At 45.0% G+C, this 22,734-nt stretch overlaps 1 protein-coding gene across 7 annotated transcripts in view; it reads left to right on the forward strand.

Annotated features, from left to right (window-relative positions):
• Nucleotides 1-20,156, forward strand: part of PWWP3A (PWWP domain containing 3A, DNA repair factor) — a 55,082-nt gene extending 34,926 nt beyond the window's left edge. For 6 of the 7 annotated variants that reach the window (XM_083182797.1, XM_083182769.1, XM_083182779.1 and 3 more), the window contains 9 exons: nt 4,025-4,147; nt 7,840-7,910; nt 7,982-8,067; nt 9,451-9,511; nt 11,582-11,657; nt 16,455-16,505; nt 17,599-18,029; nt 18,974-19,062; nt 19,146-20,156. In XM_083182797.1, coding sequence (XP_083038923.1) covers nt 4,025-4,147; nt 7,840-7,910; nt 7,982-8,067; nt 9,451-9,511; nt 11,582-11,657; nt 16,455-16,505; nt 17,599-18,029; nt 18,974-19,062; nt 19,146-19,227 — 1,070 coding nt within the window. In that variant the 3' untranslated portion in view covers nt 19,228-20,156. The remainder of the gene's footprint in view (nt 1-4,024; nt 4,148-7,839; nt 7,911-7,981; nt 8,068-9,450; nt 9,512-11,581; nt 11,658-16,454; nt 16,506-17,598; nt 18,030-18,973; nt 19,063-19,145) is intronic. The other variant, XM_083182814.1, reaches the window with a different exon arrangement.
• The last annotated feature ends 2,578 nt before the right edge of the window (nt 20,157-22,734 follow it).

Consider the following 22,734-nt stretch of genomic DNA (forward strand, 5'->3'; position numbering starts at 1 on the left):
AGCTGGCAGAGAGCTGGGAGGAGAGGCAGTACTGGAGGCCGTTTGCCTACACCAGAGCCGAATTTCCCATTAGGCACGTGAGGCACCGGCCTAGGGGCGGCACATGTTTGGGGGCGGCACTTGGATGCCTGTGATAGTACTGTCAGCCCAAAATGTACCAATAACTGCAAAATATCCACTGTACTGTACTATATTCCATCTTAAATAGAGTGTAAATGGATAGGACATGCAGATACTGCCCCTATAAACTGTCCTACTTAGTAAACATTATTGTTGTGCCTAGGGGCGCCCTCATCCCTAAATCCGCCCCTGGCCTACACGGCTTGCTGTCTGCAAGCCGCGGTCAGAGGGGTCCCTGCGGTGCTGTGTATTAAGTTGGAGGGGTCCCTGCAGTGACATAGAAATAACTAGCGCTATCCACCGGGTTGCGGTGGGGGAAGCTCTTCTGATTTTGAAAACTTACCCAGAGTGATCAATATTTTTTCATTGGCCAATCAGCTTGCAGCCAGTGTTTTTAAACCAGGCAGCGCTTCCCCTGCCGGCGGATAGCGCTAGTTGTTTCCAAGTCACTGCAGGGACCCCGCCAACTTAATACACAACACTGCAGGGACCCCTCTGACCACGACTTGCAGTCACTGCAGGGACCCCGCCAACCTAATACACAGTGCCGGGGAGTGGGGCGGAGGATAATGGGGAGAGGGGAAACATGGATGCGCGTGTTGTTGTTTACGTGTCGCCAGTCAGGTGTACACTGAAGTGAGGAGGCTTTAGCCGTCACTGCTTTCAGTTCACTGAGCACCCTGTCGGCATATGAGCTGGCTGGGGCAGGGCCTCCATACCTCTGCAGACACTGTGTGTATAGGACGAGCTGCAGCAGCAGCAGCCACACAGTTGCTGCATGTGGTTATTGTAGGGGCTTCTTATCTCATGAATCTATGTATAATACCAAACTTGCTATAAAACCACTGTCCGCAATTATTTTATAGTGCTATGCCAGGGCATTGGGTGGCAGCAACTGTTCCTGTGCACTGTGGTTGTCTTATGGTCAGGTGCGTCTTATGGTCCGAAAAATATGGGATATTGCACCCTTAACGTAGCTGTAAAGTATACTATCCGATTAATATCTAAATAGATTGGGTATAGTAGTAACCCCCCCCCCCCCAACAAAAAAAAATTAGTGGGGTCAGCAATCTCACTCAGGGTGTATCTTGCCACTTGGATCAGAGTATCCAGGGTGAATACATCTGTGTGAAGTGCATAGAGATGGTTTTTTGGATACCCAGATCTCTGATCTAAAGCCGCAATATGAAAATCTGAGGGACATTGCCAAATTAGAGGATAGCTTTCGCCTCACTGTGGAAGCTGTGGAGGCTCAGGGGGTGTTGGCATTAGATGAAGTGGGTGAGCCAGCTAAGGGGTAGTAGTGGGAGGAAGAAACAGGTCAGGGCTGATTTAACAAATCCCAGTAGATTCCGCAGATTGGAAGAAGCTACTGCGCATGTTACTTCAATACTGGCGGGGCCATATGTGACCAACTCCACTAGCATCCAGGGGACTGGCACATCAGGCTTAGTGGGGGCAAGGTCAGAGACAGCAAGGCAGATGGTGGTGGTAGGGGATTCTATCATACGTAAGACAGACAGGGCAATCTGCTACTGGGACTGTGATAGTTGTACAGTCTGTCTTCCGAGTGCTCTGGTACAGCACATCGTGGACCGGGTGGACAGATTACTGGGTGGGGCTGGGAAATACCAAGCAGTCATGGTGCATGTTGGCACAAATGACTGAGTTAGTGGAAGGTGGGGTGTCTTATAGAGAGAAACTATGGCTTAGACAGACAAAATAGTGGGGAATAGGTAAGTAAGATAATGGAGGGGGTGGAGTATGATAGATGGGGAGAAATACTTGATCTAGTAAGAAATCTGTAGCACATCAAGAAAGAACATAAACCTTAAAAGGGGAAAAAAGAAGTAAACTGAAATGCTTGCTGGGCAATGCAAGAAGCTGTCTCAAGTCCTCCATGCATAACACTGGGCCCCTTAGCAGTCCATACTGACCCTTTGCAGTTCCCTCACTTTCCACCTTTCACCGTCCCATGGCGTACTAGCTCTGCAATGGCTCCCACAGAAAAATCTACACATGTCCCCACATAATAGGAAAAACCCACACGCATGAGCCATAACAGAAAACAAAAACATTGGCCCCCACAGAAAAACAAACCAACATATTGCTCTTCAAAATAAGAAAACAAAACACATCGCTCCCTCCAGGTGGCACCCTGACCCCCAGCCCATTCTGCATCTGGTGGCACCTGAATGCGGGTGTGGTATAGGGTTCGACAGTCGGGATCCCGACAGTCATTAGCCCGACGTCGGGATCCCGACTGGCCGGACTCAGACAGCATGGTGAGTGCAACAAAGCCCCGTGCGGGCTCGCTACGCTCGCCACCTATTCTATTATCCCTCTATGGTGGTCGTGGACGCCCATGAGGGAGAATAGCCAGTGGCCGTCAGGAACCCGTCTGTCTGTGTTTTAACAGTTGGGATCCTGACGTTGGGTAAATGACTGTCGGGATCCCCTGAATACATTGCTCTTATTGTGGCTGTAATTTACTCAGTTCAACAAGCCACCCTTACTAACAACAGCAGTACAGTTTCTAACATTTACTTTCCAGACCGCATACTATTAGTCCCTTATTCTGGTTCACTTGCAAAGGCAAATTCTTTCTCAAATGGATAAAACCATGTGCACTGCAGGGGGGCAGATGTAACATGTGCAGAGAGAATTAGATTTGGGTGAGTTCTTTTGTTTATGTGCAGGGAAAATACTGACTGCATTATTTTTACACTGCAATATAGATCTCACTTTGAAGAAAAACCCCACCCAAATCTAACTCTCTCTGCACAAGTTACATCTGCCCCCTGCAGTGCACATGGTTTTGTCCATTTGAGAAGGAATTTACCTTTATGAGTGAACCAGAATAAGGGCCTTAGTGTCATATATTCACATTTCCTTATAATAGTCATTTTTGTAACTGTATTGCTGTGATATTAAATTTCACAGAATAAACAACTGTGCCTAATGATAACAGTACTGGATATCTGGTCGACATTCACTTGGTCGACCACTATTGGCCAACAGTGATTAGGTTGACACGTAAGAATGGATGACATACACTAGGTTGACCCTGACTAAAATTTGATGCAAGCAAAAGTGCAACATGAACATGGTCAACACAGGAAACCGTTGACAAAGATTTCCTATGTCGGCATAGACACCAAAACACCTGTGAGAAACTTTTCCTGTGTTGATCATGCTCAGGTGGACCTTTTGCTTGTGTTCCCCATCTGTCAATATCGACCTAGTGTATGTCGACCATTCTTGGTGTCACTCTACTTACTGTCAACCATTAGTGGTCGACCTAGACATTGTTGACCTTCTATAGCATAACCATAGTACTGATTACCCAAGAAATGTCTCATTGTTTTGTTTGTGATGGCTGCAGATGGCCAAAGTTGTCCCCTGTGCTGCACAGCCTCTTTTCTGACTGCCATGTATATTACTGCTGTGGTAATGGACCGCTGAGACATTGCTATGTTCAGTGGTCTTTGTACTACACAATGTTTTGCGACCCTTTTGCAACATCTCTCAAGACCGTTAACCCTTTCTGACTCCTTGCATGTTTCTGGTAAATCCCAGTGAGGAGAAATGAGGCCCTCAGTAAACCTGAAAAAATATGGTTTGTAATTTACATATATAGTACATAAAGCATTGTAGCTCATATACACCAAAACTTTGCGATTCATTCTAATATGATATTTTGGTACTTCAGCAGTTGCCGAAACATTTTCACAGAATTTCTTACATTTAAATGGAGATTTGGATTTGAATGGCAACCATCATCACAATACTGTCTACCCAATACATTCTTTAATGAAAATTCCATTAAATGGGCATGTCGACATAAAAGGTTAATGTGGACAACCCCATATTATATATATCTAATCAGAGTTGCTTTCCTCAGGATTATCCTCTTCTGAACTGTCCATGGAAATCAGCTCCCCAGAATCCAAATTTTTGGATGACAATTCTATACAGGATGATACAGAGGAAGATATACAGCTGCCAGTTATTGTGCTCCAGCAAGGTAAGGCAAACTGTGCAAAGCCAAACTAAATAAATGTAATTGTATTATATAACACACATTTTAAAAAGGGGATTTTTGTAAGAATTTACCGTTCTAACCCCTTTCTCTGAGTCCAGTCTGGTGACACAGCTAACCTTGGGATGTAGGAGGGTCCGCAGGAGCCAAGGCACCTATGCTGGAAAGCTTTTCCCCTGGACGCAGGCTCCTCCCCTTCCGCATCCCATCATGCTTCAGTTCAACTTAAAAAGCACAATAGGATACGCAACTCAGTAGAATGCCCAACATCTTATATGCACAATCATATAACCATAACATGACAGACATGAACGGTATGACTTACTGAGCGTAGGGGAGGGATCGCTGTGTCACCGGACTGGACTCAGAGAAAGGGGTTTGAACGGTAAGTTCTTACAAAAATCCCCTTATCTCTTTTGTCCAGTCCGGTGACAGCTAACCTTGGGACGTTCACAAGCCGGTACTATGGGAGGGTACGCTTAGACTGCCAGTTCTCATCACTGCCCGTCCGAATGAAGCGGCCTCCTACGCAAACTCATGGAACTTGTAAAATTTGGTAAAGGTGTGAACAGAGGACCAAGTGGCAGACTTGCACAACTGCTCCGCTGTAGCCCCATGACGCACAGCCCAAAAGGAAGCAACTGACCTGGTGGTATGTGCATTAATTCGAGAAGGAACACGTCTACCAACCTTGGTGTAAGCAAAGGCAATTACTGACCTTAACCACCTGACAATGGTCTGCTTAGACGCAGGACAACCTCTCTTATGCACATCATACAGAACCAACAACAGATCTGTTTTGCGGGTGTCCTTTACCCTTTCCACATAAATTCGCAAGGCGCGAACTACGTCCAACTTCCTTAATTTGTCTCTATTTTTAGCCCCTTCTGGAGGGGAAAACACTGGGAGCACAATCTCCTGGTTTAAATGAAAGGAAGAAACCACTCTTGGCAAAAACGTAGGTACTGATCGAAGCACAGCCCTATCTTCATGAAAAATTAAATGTAGAGATTTACAGGACAAGCTCCCAACTCCGAAACACGTCTAGCCGAAGCAATGGCTAACAAAAAGGTAAGTTTCCAAAAGACATACTTAAGGTCGGCCGATTAAACGGCTTAAAAGGAGGGTTCTGTAAGACAGAACCAAGGATAAATCCCAAGGCGCCACCGGCTGCCTATATGGGGGTTTTAACCTGGTAACACCGTGTAAGAAGGTTTGAACTTCAAGCAAAAAAACTATTCTTAGTCAAAAATTCCAGAAAAAAAGCCGGCTGCAGCAGCAGCCGATCAGCATAGCACCCACTCCTGAGGGCACCTAAAACGGACTGAAGCATGATGGGATGCGAAAGGGGAGAAGCCTGCGTCCAGGGGAAAAGCTTTCCAGCATATGTGCCTCCTACATCCCAAGGTTAGCTGTGTCACCGGACTGGACAAAAGAGAAAAAAGAATGAAAAGAACCATTTAGATGAAAATAATTTATTTCTATAGAACCTTTCTCCATCAGGGTTCATAGTCGCTTTACAGACAAAATAAAAAAAGACCCACTTTTTACAAAGGATTTTGCATTACAGCAGGTAGAGAGCAGACAAAGCATAATGCATATTTGGTGCAGTCATTGTAATAAATTCCGCAGGCTATATATTCCACCCTGGGTTGAATATGTTGCAACGCCATAACACTCTTACTTCAGTCTTAACACAACAGTCAGGCTCCTGTATTTTTCATCCCCTCTGCGACCATACCCGGTGATGCAGTGTTGGGGCATTTTGAAGGTTACACAATGGGAGATAAGCCATACAAGTCATATGTGGGGAAACTCGGTTGTAAATATATGAAGCAGTGATAAGAGTGGAGAAATTGCCTATGGCAACCAATCAGCACTGAAGTAAAATAATTTGCATACTATAATATTATTATGAGCATCTTATTGGTTGTCACGGCTCACTTCACTCCTATCACTGCATCATACATTCACCCCCTCAGTCCTCAAGACTTACTAACAGTCTAGGCCCCAGTGATATCCATACCTGAGCACGGGTGACTTAATTAGTACCTCAGTTATTTTGATTTAACCATTTGTGCTGAAGCCTGGATACCTCAAAAATCTGCACTGCCAGTGCGCCCCGAGGACCAAGATCAGGAATGCCTGCTATATATGACTAGGTCAACATGTAGTTCATCTTGTCCATGCAGATACCATCAAAGCAGCCATCTGATTGAGGCACAGCAACGGTTGCTGCTGGACGTGTGTGCACATAGTAGAGGGGGGGTGGGGGGTTTGAATCAGATTTCAACAACTAAACAGAATTTAGCATTATTCTCTCCAGAATATCTCAAATAAACCAAATTTCCTAATCAAAACCATAACTCATTAGTAAACTCTGTACTTATGTTAGTTGGGCGCCCACTAAGCTATTTGCTTAGCTTTCCGCATCCCCTCGCGGGGCTCGCTACGCTCACAACGCTTCGGGCTCGGTGGCTTGCTGTGCTCGCCACACTATATAAATTCAACTCCATGCCGACATGGATGGGGGGGAAAGAGCACACTAACTATAGTCGGCGCCCGACTAACACATAAGTACCGTAAACTCCATTGTGAGCTAATACCCCTTTAACACCAGCCTAGATTCCCAGGTTGGGAAAATTTCATGGGATTTCAACCCTGCTATGATGCAGGGTTGTTCCCGTGGTCCTGGCCGGTGTGAAAGGGGTACTTACCCAGATTGCCGGCCCTCTGTGAATGCTGTCAGATGGGGATCCACACAGGCGGCGGGCATAGGTGACAGGGCAGGCGGTGTATATAGATGACACAGCCCTCCGGAGAGCTGCGTCATCTGCGCCCGTCGTCTGACCTATCATCCGCACCTGTGTGGATCCCCCTCCTGCACCGAGGAACAGCAACCCAGGTAGAGTACTCTTCGCCTCCTGCCAGCCTCCTCCCCGCCTCCTTCTCACACCAGAAAATGCAGGGACTTTTCTGGTGTGAAAGGGGCCAACCTGGAAATGCCCCAGCATGATCCCTGGGCCGTATTCCCGGGTGGGTTCCTGCATTTTCTGGTGTGAAAGGGGTATAAGTCGAAGGTGAATCTGAAACCCCTCTACAAGGTGTATAATCTGATTCCTCCTCTCTTGTTTATTTTTCCTAACCATCAGCTAAATACGCTGGGACTGATCATATCAGAAAGACACTCATAGTGACTTCTAATATAGTCTTTGGTCAGCGACCATCGAATGATTTCGCTGCCGTATGCTCCCTAGCGAATGGATGTTTACTGTATGTAAAACATCCATTCGCAATGCACCAGGAATGTCCACCTGCCGGCACGGGCGGGTATTTGCTCGCCCGGCGGGCGGTGTTAGATGGCTCGCTAAGCAACGATTTTACGCTGCTTAACGAGCCAACTGGAATCACCTCATATACCTTCCAAAGGTATTTATATTTCTTCCATTCACTTAACTGACTAGAGAGTAACCCTATTTGCCATGATTTCTATGGACTACAATTATGGTAATATTCTTTAATTTACCGGCTTTGGTCCCACTAGTGACATCTAGCCCCAGACCACATACAATCTTGTATCTATGTGCTGGTAATTATATTATAAACTGCATTTCTCTTTGCTAATGATGTCAAAGTCCTTAATGACACCCATTTTTCATCTGTTTTATTTAATTTAGAACCAGTCTCCTTTTTGCCTGGGTCATTTGTCTGGTGTAAATATCAGCGCTTCCCTTACTGGCCATCATTGGTGAGTCCTGAAGCTGGAATGTATCATAAACTAATGTTAAGTGTAGACACTAAATAATAATTTCCTAACAGGTACAAACAGTGTATATCAAGAACAAGAAGGCCAGAATCATTTTTTTGGATCAATCCCTATGTGAACCAAATGAAAAAAGGCAAAGGTAAAAGCAAATGTGACTTGTGCAAAAGTTTTGTGCTGCGTAAATAAATAAAATTTGTCTTCAGTTTAGCCATCATTTCATAATGATGGGGACACTAGACTCTCAGCACTGGGCACTGGGCATGCTAATGCAGTTTATCACTGTAAATCTTTAGTTAATGCAATAGTATAGGTCCGCTGTTCCCAAACTGGGGTATGGGGTACTCTCAAATAATATTGGTAATGGCGGAAAAAGTCTACCAATGGTGGAGATGAACCACGTTGCACCACATTCGGCTCGGTCTACAGCATCATCAGCACCTCCTTGTGCTTTTGCCCAACCAGCAATACACTGGGAGCTACCTGCGCAGACATCATCTGCCCCGTGCTGACATGGGCGGAGGAAGCAGCGGCATTAATACTACAGGTGTTAGCAGTAAACCCGGAGACAGTACACAGCCAGAGGGACCTGGTTCCTGGCAGCACAATATTCCTCCGCCACTCCTTAATATAAGGACACACATACCGCTCACTTCCACACCACTTGGAAATTTCAAATTCATAGGAGGGGGTACTCCTAAATGAAAAGCCTAATTAAGGGGTAGGGGATAGAAAAAAGGTTGGGAACTGCTGGTCTAGGTCAATGATTCTCAACTCTAGTCCTGAAACACCAACAAAATGTAATGGTTTTATGATTCTAGGATACAGGTCCCGATTCTGATTCACTTGCAGTGAACCGAAACCGGCCTCTGCCCCGATGGTCAGGGTTTGCGCATGCGTGCACATGTGCAAACCCCAACTATGAATAGTCTTGGCGATTTGTACTGCAGTGGGGAGGTGGCGGCGGAGCTGAGATGGGAACGCCCAGCGTTTTATGGGCGTTCCCCATGAAAACGCTGGACTTTCCCATGGGTTCGTGGACAGGCCAATGCCTGTCGGAGGTGGGCAGCTATTGTTACATGACGTTAGCCACCCTCCCTGTCTTCGTCCTGGTGCCCACAAATATAAGTCCATCTCCACTGACATATTTGCAAAGGCAATCATTTGCTGGTCGGCAACCATTGAATGATTTCTCCTGCTGCAGGCACATGCAAGGGGGTGTTTTTTCATAACAAATCCCCTCACATGGTTGCGAGGGGATACAATGTTCTCTGTTTACTGAGTCAACCAGAATCCAGCCCACAGTGGAAGATGTTTCAGTCTGCCAAAATTGCAATCTTGCTGAATAAGACTATAATATTTGGAGCAGAGGGCGATATAATAAAATCAGTATTATGCATTTTTTTTGCACTGGATAAATAAATATTTATGGAGGTTCAGTACTATTTGTATATAACAGAATGAATCCTGCCTGTTGAGTCCTAATATAATATGACTTAGTGTTTTTTTTTCTTATTTTATTTAGTTACAAAGTTGCATTTAATAGCTTAAAGCATTATGACTGCCCAGAGAAACCACAATTTATGGTAAGTTATGGTACTGATATTGCACCCAGTATGCTTTCTCATTCTATTTGTCTCATTCTTTTTAGAACACACCTCACAAGATTTCATGTTTAGACAAAAGAAGAAGTACATAGGGGCTTGCTCTCAGTTTGGCGCAATTTCATATACTGACAGTTCTTACATACTTTTGCTTAATGCCTAAGCGCATGGATGGAGCGTGCTAGTGTATATGGAGTAATCCATTTATTGGCAGACCACTCTATCCATGAAATGGGTGTTTCTGTACATAAAAACACAGGTGTGCCTAAGTGTTTGGAGGGATGGAGTGTGACGTCCACTCCAGCCTCGATCAGGCTGATTCCATAAAGTAAGTCCAGGGCTACCCACAGGCTGCACACAGTGGTGAAATCATTAGATAGTGAGTGAATTGTGAATGGATATTCAGCTTTTGGCTGGGCTGTGACATTTTCACTACCCATTCACAGCCTTGCGAAGGGCAGGATTACACTCTGTGCTGTGCTATCAGGTCCAGAGATTGGAGGTCTAAGACACCCAGCATAGGGCTGGTGTAAGCTCAAGTACTGATGATGGCTGCGGAACAGTGGGCAGGATAGGCTCTGACAAATTCTGACAGCTCGATTTCGGCATTAGCATAATAGAGTAAGTAGACAACTGTAGCCAGCCAGAAAAGCTTCTGGAAATGCACCAAAATAAGAATAAGCCCCATAGTGTTTGCTTTTAAAGATTCCCTATAACATTTTGTGGCTTTAGTTTTAATAAACTAACTGCTAAGTTATTATAATACTTTGAGGGTGATTGGGGTCCGGTCGCTACTTACAGCTAGACGCAGTGTACCGATATTTGGCTCATTGCACATGCTTCGAAAACTTTGTGCACAATTGCAGTACGGGTCCTGCGTTGTTGAATACAGTGTGGTGGCAGACATCAGTTGATTGTTAGTCTGATGCCGTTTGGGGATGGGAGGGGGCAGCAGTGACATAAATTTCCCAAAATTGAGTTTTTCACCTCTAATTGATGGGTGTGCCGAGGCTATGTTCTCCATCTTCTGACAAATTTCCTGGTCTTTACATCAGAGCTGCAGCAGCACTATGCTTAACATTTTTGGTTACTCAGCCAGCCCTTGGTGTTCCAGGTGATCCACTCCTGTGTCCTCAGATGCAGCAAATAATCACACATGCATGCAGCAGGTATCTGCTTATACCAGACACCCCCTGCTACATTACCAAATTTGAAAATACGGTACTTATGTATTAGCCAGGCGCCCGGCTACGCTATGCTAACAACGTAGCTTTGGCTACGTTGTCAGCGTAGACTTTGGTGGGCGCCCTGCTAATACGGGCGGACGGAGGGGGGAGATGGCGGCCGCCCTGCTATTACTTACTTACCGCAGGGCGGGCGGCGGTGCGGTGAAGGACGAGCGGTGGTGCTGTAATGGTGGCGGAGGGAGGAAATCCCGGCAGCCGCTGGGGGAGCATCACATGGTTTCCCTGCTCCCCCAGCGGCACTATGCTAATAGCGTTGGAAGGTAGACTGTCATGGCGGGGATCTGAGTGCCGGAGGCGCCGGGGACATTGTGGATGGTAAGTATAATGCACACTACATACACAACACCCACTAACACAATGATATCCCCACTATCCACGTCATACCCGCAGTGTCCACGTGGGCGTGGAGTTAATTTTAGAAAGTGTGGCGAGCCACCGAGCCCGAAGTGTGGCGAGCCCTGCGAGGGGACGTGTATCCGCGTCTCCTCGCCACACTTTCTAAAATTAACTCCGCCCACGTGGACACTGGGGGTATGACGTGGATAGTGGGGATATGATCCTTTATGTATTAGCACAGCTCCAGTTGTGTAAGTTACGTAGCCAGCATAGTGGTGTATTGGTATTCTCAATACACCACTACGCAAACGACGTAATGGGCGCCCTGCTAATACATAAGTACCGAAAATGCTCTTTCCCACCATTGTGTTATCGATAAGTGGTTGAACATGTACAAGTGCATAGGATAGGCATTTCTTCTTCTGATTTGTATCATTAAAGATTTTTTTTTGTGTTTATTTTTTTTAAGGAGAGTTCTTATAAAGATTATGCAAAGTTCTTTGTCTGGTGTAATTCGCTAATATGTGACTATAGGATCCGCTTGGGTAAGTTTCTCACTTGCTAAATTTTACATTTAATCCGTCATATTTAATGTACAGATAAGTTGTTTGTAATGCATTTACACCCTCTCTTTATTCTGAGGGTGTAAATTGTTATCTCTGTCCCCTTCCCCACCTGTACTCTGTGGTTAGATACTCTGTCCCCTACTCCAAAAGTACGTGGGTGGATCAATAAGTACATGTGTTTGAAGAAAGGTGGCGTTGCTGAGGAAAGTTGGTATTACTATCATGTACTACTATCTTTCAAACACCATAAGAAAGTTCAGATTGATTCATAGGTTCGTTTTTTTTTATTCTTCGGGACACGTCAGGGGCCACAGGGCTAATGCTGGTTAGTGGAGTGGGGGAGAGAGATAGCATTCCAGCACCCGAAAGGTTAAACTTCTCCTGCCTCCCAGGCAGCCAGGCTCCTCCCTTCCTCCTCCAGGCGAGGCAACTAAGTTTTTTTTGGTGCTGGCAGGAGCCAACATGCACCTTAGAGGGGGAAAGCCTTACTTCTTTTTTTTTTATATACATTTTTTTGTCAGTGACGAGCAGCATGGCAGGGGGTATATCAGGCACCAGCGCTGCTGCTCCATTACCCCAGTCCGGCAGCTGCAGCACCACCACGCATCATTGTGCGACCACAGCCGTCCCCGGGGCACTCGGGAGACTACAGCCAGGAGTGCACGCGTGCGTTGGCCAAGTAGCAGCTGTAGTAGCCCGGCGCGGAGGACTGCCGGACTGTGCTAGAAAGCGAACGTCTGGTCCGACACCCGCTCCTGCTGGACCACCAGGGATGCAGGTGTGTGGGCAGCAGCACCGTAGCGGGCTGCCCGGCGCTCGCCACATCCCCGCCATTTTACCGCCGCTGCATGAGGTCACCTCCTTGCGGGGCCATTTGCTAGCAGGGGGAGTGAGCTCTCCTCACACAGTCACTCCCCCAGGAACAGTAGGTGGCACATCCTGATGCTGATTCCCTCCATTAATCCTTCTTGCCTGCCTGCGGCACGTGTGGAGGGACATGGAGAGCTTATCAGCCACCCAGTGTGCCTTTCACTGACTGAGCCAGTCCTCCCTGTACCTCTCCTCCAAGGAAACAGAGTTTATGCTCCAGTCAGCTATAGCTGCTTAAGGAGCTGAGTGCCATTTTATTCTTTGCATTGTTTGCCTTGTATGCTTGCTGTGTATTGTGTACTGCTTTTATCACTGCCTGTCAGAAGTATATTGTGTTAACTGTGCCTCTTTAGGCTGCCTGTTCACGGTTTCAATGCAGTAGGACTACAATTGTCTTCCAGGGGTAATAGACACAGTGACACTGGGGCTCCAGCATTGATGTCTTGTACATCCTGTAATGCCGGCCTATTTCCCCAGGACTATGTCCATGACGGCTTATGCCCAAGATGCTACAATGCTCAGGCACCACCCACAGCTTCAGCCTCCTCTCAGTAGCTTGTGGCTTGGGCCACGTCCCTTAGGGCTGTTTCACACAGTACGGTTCCTGCCGCACGGTGAAATCCCGTACGGTCAGGGAGCCGCGCCGCACTCAGAATTTTATAATGGCAGGGATGGCCACAGCCCGGCAGCCGTCCCTTCCAGTGGGGGGATCCGGCTGCAGCCGTGCGGCCGGGCCGTGGCCGTCCCGTGTGAATGGACACAATAGTGTCCATTCACAACTGCTGAGTGCGGCACGGCTCCCTGGCCGTACGGGATTTCACCGTGCGGCAGGAACCGTACTGTGTGAAACAGCCCTTACTCTCGTCTGCGTTGCCCCTGCAGCCTGTAAGGCCATCCTCTTCCCTGGAATTCGCCTCCCTGTGGTGGAGCCCCCTTGGGTGAGTGCTTTATCTGCCTCCGTATAGGGTCTCCAGAAATCCTTACAGTGTAGAAGTGATCAGCACAAGGCTACAGTCATTCCTACCCCTCCTTCAGCATGACACTGATACGGAGGGGGGAGCTATATGCAGGATGATGAGGAGGGGGAACTGGTAGATGACTATGATGACGCCCCTCCTATGGAGGACGCCCTGTCACGCAGTGATGTGGCGGCCTTAGTCACAGCGGTTAAAGAGGCCCTGAATCTACAGGACCCAGCCGAACCGCCCAGATCCTCTGGCCCTACTTTTAAACGTCCTAAGCGGATCCTGGCCGTATTTCCCAAGTCTAAGGACTTAGAAGATACCCTCTCGGAGGCCTGGGAGATATCCAACAGAAAGTTTACACTACCTAGAAGGTTCTCATCCCTTTACTCCCTCCATCAAGAGGATAGAGTCCTCTGGTAAATGGTCCCCAGGGTAGACGCACATGTCGCTAAGCTTGTGCGATCCTCTATTCTCCCCATGCCAACTGTGTCCCTCAAAGACCCAGCAGATCGGAAGTTTGAGAACTTCCTAAAACTCATTTATACCACTTACGGTGTGGCTATGCCTGCCCTGGCATCTGCCTGGGTAGCTAAGGCCATGGTGGAATGGGCAACTACCCTCATGGCTACCGCTGCAGAGGAGGGGCATGCAGATGACCTGTTGCCTACTATTGACATGATGCATCAGACCTCACTCTATTTAGGAGAGGATGCACTTGATGCAGCTACCCTAACCTCCCGCGTGCCTGCTTTGGCTGTGGCAGCACGTCAGTCCCCGTGGCTACGTTGCTGGAAGGCGGACCCTGACTCTAAGAAAACCCTAGAAGTACTTCCCTTTGAGGATTCCCTCTTATTTAAAATTGTGGCTACGGTAGCAGCTTTGAAGGTAGTTTTTCTACCATCCACCCCTACTCCACGCCCAGTGTTGCCTTCCAGTCCTTTCATTTCCAGGGTAGGGGACATTCTTTCTCAAGAGCCCAGCCCACCAAGTTGGCCAAAGAAAAGCGTCCCTGGGCCACCAAGCGACCCGACTCTAAGCCGGAGGACAAACCCTCAGCATGACTGGGTGGCACAGCAATATTTGGTCCCACCTGATTGCCTTATCACCGGCTGTACGTCTCTCCCTCTCCTGGTGGCTTCTAAACCAGAACCTCACAGTGGGGAAACCGTTTTGGGTTCACCAGTGGACTCTTCTCACCACGGATGCCGGCCTTCGTGGTTGGATAGTGGTGACTTGCCAAATATCTTTCCAGTGATTATGGAATGCACAAGAAGCCCAGCTATCAATGTCCTCGAACTGAGGGCAGTCTTGCTGCCATTTGGCCTGGCAGAACCCTGGCTCCGAGGTCTGTGGAGGTCCAGTCAGACAATGCGACAACGGTGGCTTATATCAACCACCAAGGGGGCATGCCCAGTCAGGCGGCCATTGGAGAGACCTCCCGCATCTTTCAATTGGCAGAAATTCCTGCACTCTCAGCAATCTTTTTCTTGGGGTTTCTCAGTTGGAAAGTGGAGTTCCTAAGCCGTCAGATTCTGGATTCCGGCGAATGGACCTTCCATCCGGAAGTGTTCCAGATGCTGGTCCGATGTTGGGACAGACCCGAGATGGACTTGATGGCATCACGCCACAACCACAAGGTCATCCTATATGGGTCCAGGTCTCGCAACCCAGGGGCCTGCATGGTAGACACCTGTCAGCTTCGTGGCCGTTTGCTCTAATATACACCTCCCCCCCCCCCCCGATCTCGCTCCTCCTCAGAGTGATCCGCAGTTGAATGGAGCACATTGATCCTTGTGACTCCATATTGGTCCAGACAGATCTGGTTCTCTGATCTGCAGGCCATTTTAGTGGCCCCTCTGATCTGTCTGCCTCTACATCCAGGCCTGCTTAATCAGGGACTGTGTCTACATCCAAACTTGCAGCATCTGGTTTTGACAGGGTGGCTGTTGAGACCTCCCTGTTAAGTGCCAGAGGCTTTAACTCAAGAGTCATCTCAACTATGCTCAAGGCCCGCAAACCTTCTTCGGCTGGTGCTTACCATCGCATCTGGCAGGCTTACTTTTCCTGGTGTCACAATCGCCATGTCAATCCCAGGACTTACCGCTTAGCGATGATTCTGTCTTTTTTACAAAAGGGTCTAGAGGCTGGATTGCGCTTATCTTCTTTAAAAGTACAGGTTTTGGCTCTGTCCATTCTGTTGCGCAGGAAGTTGGCGTTATTGCAGGATGTCCGCACATTCATGCAGGTTGTCCTCCATATTCAACCTCCCTTTGTTCCCCTGGTTGCTCCTTGGGATCGTTCTCTGGTACTCGCGGCTCTTTAGGCCCCATCGTTTGAACCGTTACGGTCGATGGACCTTTGTTGGCTCACCTGGAAAGCAGTTTTCTTGTTGGCAATTGCTTTACCAGTTAAGACATAAATCTAATTTTCTACCACGACAATGCATCAGCTCCCTCATCCGGAATTGTTGTGGCCAAATTTCATGAATTGCGCTATGAATTGTTGCCGCATCCACCGTACTTTCCCAACTTGGCTCCCTGCAACTTTTTTCTGCTCCCTAAGCTGAAAACGTGGCTCGCGGAAAAAAATTAAGCTAAAACGAGGAGGTCATTGTCGAGACAGAAGCCTAAGTGAGTTTGACAAATCATATTTTTTAGAGGGTTTAAAGAAATGGCAGGGACGTTGGGAAAAGTGTATTGCCGTGAAAGGAGATTGTGTCTCGCCACCTTGGGGAAAATTAAAATAAAAAATATTTGGTTATGGTGGCCATCTGGTTCTAAATCATCAATTGCAAAATTATTCGACATAAGCCATCAATGACAACGAATTATCGTGGCCATCCCTGTTTTCTGTTCACTTCCTACCCAGTCTGTGTGATGAAATGCATCCTCCCCTTGTTACCTCTACAAATAAGTAATATGTTGCTCTCTCCATTTTGTAGGTTGTGGTTCCTTTTCTGGTTCTTTTTTAGATTACTGCACTGCAGATATTAGTAAGTGGCTTCTGGATTTTGTAGAATGAGAACAATGTTGACAGACACATTTTGGTTTATTTTAAAATAATGTTTTGTTGATCTTTCTTTAAAGCACAGGTTCTCAAAGTTGGTTCTCAGGACCCCACACAGTGCATGTTTTCCAGGTCTCCTCACAGAATCAAGTGAAATAATTATCTCCATCTGTGGATCTTTTAAAATGTGTCAGTGATTAATGAGTGCACCTGTCAGGTGACCTGGAAAACGTGAGCTGTGTGGGGTCCTGAGGACCAAGTTTGAGAACCACTGCTTTAGAGAAATGTCTTTAGACATTACTTTTAAGCCCTGTACACATGGGGCATCCACGCATATAGGCAAAGCCCCGTGATCCGGTAGGAAAGACAGTGCAAGTTTTTCCCTGCGGATGATGGCGACAAATGGAAAGATTAGTGCACCATTTCTAAGCGATCTAGTCAAATCGCTTAGAAATGGGGTGAAAATCGTCCCATGTGTATGATCCTTTAGAGCAGGCATGTCCAAACTATGGCCCTCCAGCTGTTGTGAAACTGCAAGTCCCATCATGCTTTGCCAAAGTTTTGCTATCAGGGAATGCTAAAACTCAGGCAAGGCATGCTGGGATGTGTAGTTTCACAACATCTGGAGGGCCACAGTTTGGACATGCCTGCTTTAGAGCCTTAGTGAATCTGATCTAACATTAGATAAGCTGCAGCTAATATCTCAAACTTGTTTTTGCATGTAAATACATGTGTCTTCAAAAAAAAGAAAAACCCAAGATAAAATGTTTAAAACTGGGCATACACTTTACAATTACCTGGCATGATCATTCATTTAACCAATTTCTCTGAATGAGAGGTTTTGCATTTTCCAGTGGTTACTAGCAAATGTCATCTGCTCTCATCCAATACTAGATTTTCATTCCAACCAGCCAGATCTGGAAGATGATCTGCCAGATAATTGTACAGTGTATGCCCAGCTTATTAAATTAAAAGTTAAAATCAAAGCGAATTAAAAAAAAGCATGTATTGCACATATTTTATGTATTGCTAAAAATAATTTCTACATTGACAAATACTTACTTTGCTTTCTCCAATAGGTTTACCGGTACGGAGAGAATTGGATAGTGACAAGAAATGGGTATTCTTCTCCTCAATAGACCCAGAAACAAGTGACCTTCAACCAGAGACACCTGATAGCAAGCCCCATGTGAAGAAGCTGCTTCCAGACCGGAAACGGGCAGCCAGAGACAGGGAAAATATAAAGCTGGTGGATTATATTGTAAGGACCAAACAGGCTGAGAATCATCTTTTAGGTATCCTTAAGGGGAGGAAAAAGTCAAAATGGTTAAAGAAGTTTTGGTCCTCTGTCCAACGTGTGAATTGCCTTGAGACATATCTTGAAGATGAAGATCAGATGGAGCTTGTAGTGGCTTATCTACAGACTCTTTGTGAGAATATGAGCAATGCAGAGAAAAGGCTAATGAATGGAGATCAAACAAGATTTGTCCTTGAAGTGCTGCTTCCAGAGGTAAAAATCCAAATGCATCTCTTGTAACTTGTAATCATGAAACCATACAACTCTCTACTTTAAATGAGTTTCTGGTTTTACTAAAAAACATCTATATATATATATATATAGAGAGAGAGAGATATAGAGATATATATATATATATATAGATATATATATAGATATATATAGATATATATATAGATATATATATCTATATAGATATATATATCTATATAGATATCTATATAGATATATATATATATATATTCAACAGTGGGTGAGTAGTAGGTTACAGCAACATGGTAACATTGCATCATATTCCATTATGCATTTGATCAGAGTGATAATATTGCTGACAATACAAATAAAGGAGCACCTTGTATGGTTCAGAATAATTATCTGGTAAAATTACATATAATTCAGTAAGTAAACAAAGTTTAGATCGATAATTGCCACAAACTCAGGTTTTTCGTCATATGGGAAAACAAAAATCTACTTATGTGGTCAGTGTGGGGTGGACAGGGTTGTGCTTCTGTTTGTCCACCTGTATTCTGGTAGGCAGCCACCAGAACTGTTTTTACCTATCACATTAAATAATTTAATTTGGTCCTGGACCACCTACCCAAGGGACCACTGCAAGTGCCCCACAGCACTCCTTTGGGAACCACTGATATAAACTAATGCTACAGATAAGATTTTATAATCTATGCTCTACCTACCTAATGCTGATACGCAGTAGTATTGGGATTTAATATGAAGGGGTTAATCAGACAACCACTAATATAATTATTATAAGTAAAAATAGCAGTAGGTGACCTGTTTGCTGACCTAACAATGTAGCCCTGTTCATTGTTTTGATGCCAGATGTACAATGTATTACTCATGGCTGATGTACTGTTGCTGCCGTTTTCATACAACACATCTCATTGTGACACTCATTGCCTCCATGTCACTTCTTTCAGGCTGTCATTTTTGCTATAGCTGCCACCGATCAAATCAATTATGAAAAAGCAGAAATGAAATACTTAAAAGGGCCTTCTGTCAGTAAGAGGTAACCAGATACAGGAAATTATATGTGCAGAGAGAACTGGGGCAATTGGGTAACTCTTTTAACTCAATTTTGTTTTTTTATAGGGAACGAAAACAGTTTGAAGAACAGATTTTGGAAAAGAAGAGAATGGCACAAAGTCTGGAATGTAAAAAAGGATCAAATTAATTACTGTGAAAGTTTCTTTTCCAAGCCTCTTTTGATCTGCAGCTAATGAACTGGTCAATCCCCCTTCTCCTGATCTCTTATTCTGTGATCAGTTGTTATATGAATGTAGTAAGGAGAGAATGTTTTACCTTACACTGTTTGACCTGTGCATCCTTCTTTGTAATGCAGTGACATGCTGCCATGTAAAGCCATTTTGTACCAAAAGTATTTTCCTGAAACAAAGTTTACTGTGCCTCTGCACATCTGCTTTTGTGGGGCTCAGCTCTTCTATTGCTTTGTGCCATTGTGTCTGCTGTAACACATACATGCAAACAGTACACCAGTCCGATTCCAGCAATCATTTTTATAAGTGTTGTTTAAATTGAGAACAAAAATCTGGTTTGTTTTCCGATGCACTAATTTCCATAGTTATCTCTCATTATGTTCTGAAATATTCTGCCAAAGTATTTTCAGCAGGAAGTCTTTTGCACATCAATGTCAAATGATCGATTTCTATCCTGTTTGATCTTTTTTTGGAAGACCGTGATTGCAGGCTAATATAATGCCCACTAGTGCTTACTCTATTAGCTCTTTGAAAGGGAAAAAATATATATGACTACGTGCTTTATATCAATTCTTGTAGCAACCATGACATTATTAAATCGCACCTCCTGTTATTTTTGTATACCCTGGAAATTACAATCCTGCACACTGAAAGAAGATGACCTGATTTTGTTTCCATAATTCTACTGTTTACTAGTCCGATAAGGAATACATATGGACATTTAAGAGGAAATCAGGAATTCTTGAGCACAGTGTGTTGTACATTATCCTATCACCGTTATTCTTCGATTCCTGTAATATGTTTTATTTTTTGTTTGTGTATACTTGTACTGTTTTTTCCCGAAGATCTCTAAAATATTTTGTTACAAATAAAACTTTTACATGCATCTGTGCTTTATATGTTAAACATTCATCATTTTATTTTATTTTAAATAATCTCTGCACACAAGGGGGCAGATGCCTTAGCAAGAAATAAATGCGAGGGTGATAAAGAGAGATAAACGTCCAGCCAATCACCTGCTAACTGCCATGGTACAGGCTGTGTTTGAAAAGTCAGTAAGGAGCTGATTGGCTGGACGTTTATCTTTCCTTATCACCCTTGCATTTATCTCTTGTTAAGGTTTAATACATCTGCCCCACTGTCAGATGCTTATTGGAATATAATTGTATTTACTCCAAATCAACATTTCGGGTGGCACTCACATATTCCAAATTATTGCCTTAAACAGATCAGTACAGCATATGACGTTTAGGTTTATTAGTCTTTAGATATAAAATGTACATATACAAAAGCTTACCTTATGTGCTTTAGGACACCCCCCTGCACAGCATGCTCCCCGTGCTAATTAGACAGGACTTCTGTTCACCTGAAAGAGGCCTCTCGGTCTCCGACAGGGAAACACAGCGCAGGGAAAATAATAACTGCACAAGAACAAAAGCATCACAATTGCTTTTATTATTAACTCTGCCTGGACTTCTATATTCATAAAGATATTTTATATAAATTCACCTAAGCCAGTGTAACAACATATCTGATGTTACTAAACTATCAAGAATTCCTCACAAATATATACTACTGCCTTTGAAGCCAATATTGGTAATCGGAGGGCACCAGGACGCAGATACAGCATATTTTAGGGGAGCACTATATATGTTTTGATAGGTGGCACAACGTTTCAATTGTTTCTGGAGATTAAAAATGCTGGAATAAACATTTGAAACGTTGGAGCAATGAGAAATACCATTTATTTTGAATCTGAGGAGTACCACCCATCCAAACCACTATTATTGGAAACCTAACCTGTGTCCTGGGAAAGCACCCAGGATTTTAAACCTGGTACAATCCTGGGTTTTTAAAAATCCTGGGTCCATTCCAGGTGCGCAGGGCCATTCAGACCTAAGGTAGCCCCGGGATTATGCACGTGAAAAATATTGGGATTGTTGTGTATGTCTGAAAGGAGTATAATACAGCTATATATAACAATTTACAGTCTCTAAAAAAAATCTACAAACATACATAATCAATAGAGTAATCCAGTTAATAAATATTACCTGCAGTGGTGTGTGTGTGTATAAATGCCCTCATTTATTGGCAAGTAGGAAAAAAAGGTTAGGTGGATCTGCGCTAAAATATCCCCACAAGCTTAAACATCTAAAAACACTGTAAATATGTTAAACTCTCAGACATTTTTTTTATAGACCGGTACTAGAAGGCTGTCCCCTTTCACCCCTACTTTTCAAGCTAGCAATTGACCCCCTTATAAGACATTTATGTGCCATCATGGAATGGAAGGGATTAGAATCTGGAGAATATGGTGGATGCGGCAGCAATTCATTCGCCTAAGTTCACCAATTTCACATTGGTGACATGGGACACGTGTGCAGGTACATTGTCATGGTGGAACAGCACTTTTTTCTTCGCCAAGTGGGGCCGTTTTCTCTTCAATGCGTCGTCGAATCTGTCCAATAATTAAGCATAATACTGCCCTGTTATCGTTCTTCCCTTTTTCTAACAGTCGATAAAGATTGGTGCTTGCTGCTGTTATATTTAACAGTCGATAAAGATTGGTGCTTGCTGCTGTTATATTTACTTCAGACCCCTACCCTGATGGCGGTTATAGCTTCAGCTTCTGTTCCCGGGTGCTAGCTTCGAATTTCCTGTTACCAGAACTCAGCTTCTTCCTTACTGCTTCCAGCAGTCCGGGCAATCTGGGCCATCCGGTGTCCTATGTTCCAGGCCTGTTCCCCTATGCATGTAGGCAGCATGCAGACAGTTTTTGTTGCAGTCACCTGCTTCTCTTTAGGTTTCACTTGCTCCTGGCTTGTCTGGTTTCATGTGCCTCTTGGATTGCCTTCTGCCAGTACTGGTCTGGTTCCGTTAAACCCTAAGTGCTCCACGTTGGAGCCCAGGTTTCATTTCTTTACCATTTGTTCGGTTGCAACGTGGACAGTGTTATTGAGTCCATGCTTGCCTATTTTCCTCTGGGATCTCCAGAGTTTGCCGCAGGTTTGCATCATTTGCTTAAGTTAACCCCAGCAGGGTTATTTTCCTGTTCTCTGTACTATTTTGTACCTCTGTGTAGTTTTGCTCTGCTTTTTGTGTGGTGTAATATTGTGGTTTTTTTTTGTGGTGTTATATTTTTATGTATGCGACTAGGTCGCCCTTGGTTTGTGATGAGGTCGCTCATACGTTTTGTTGCCTTCCTCCCTTGTTGTTGGAAGTGTGCCGTTAGTTTGCTGTTTCTTTGGGTAAGGTCCCTTTAGTCAGCTTCTCCTTTTGACCATTTCCTAAAAGATCTCCAGTACTTTGTCACAAGACCTGGTGGCACCAGAGTTGGGGCTGACCTAATTTGCCCCTCCAGACGTGGCTATTATATGCAAAGTCATCTTTCAGGAAAGGTCAACAGAGGCAGAGTAGGGTTCACTGTGGCAGTCCTAAACAGCGGTCACATCTGTGGGTTCACA

The sequence above is a fragment of the Crinia signifera genome, chromosome 1 (genome assembly GCF_055691185.1).
Source record: "Crinia signifera chromosome 1, ASM5569118v1, whole genome shotgun sequence".
NCBI lineage: Eukaryota > Metazoa > Chordata > Amphibia > Anura > Myobatrachidae > Crinia > Crinia signifera.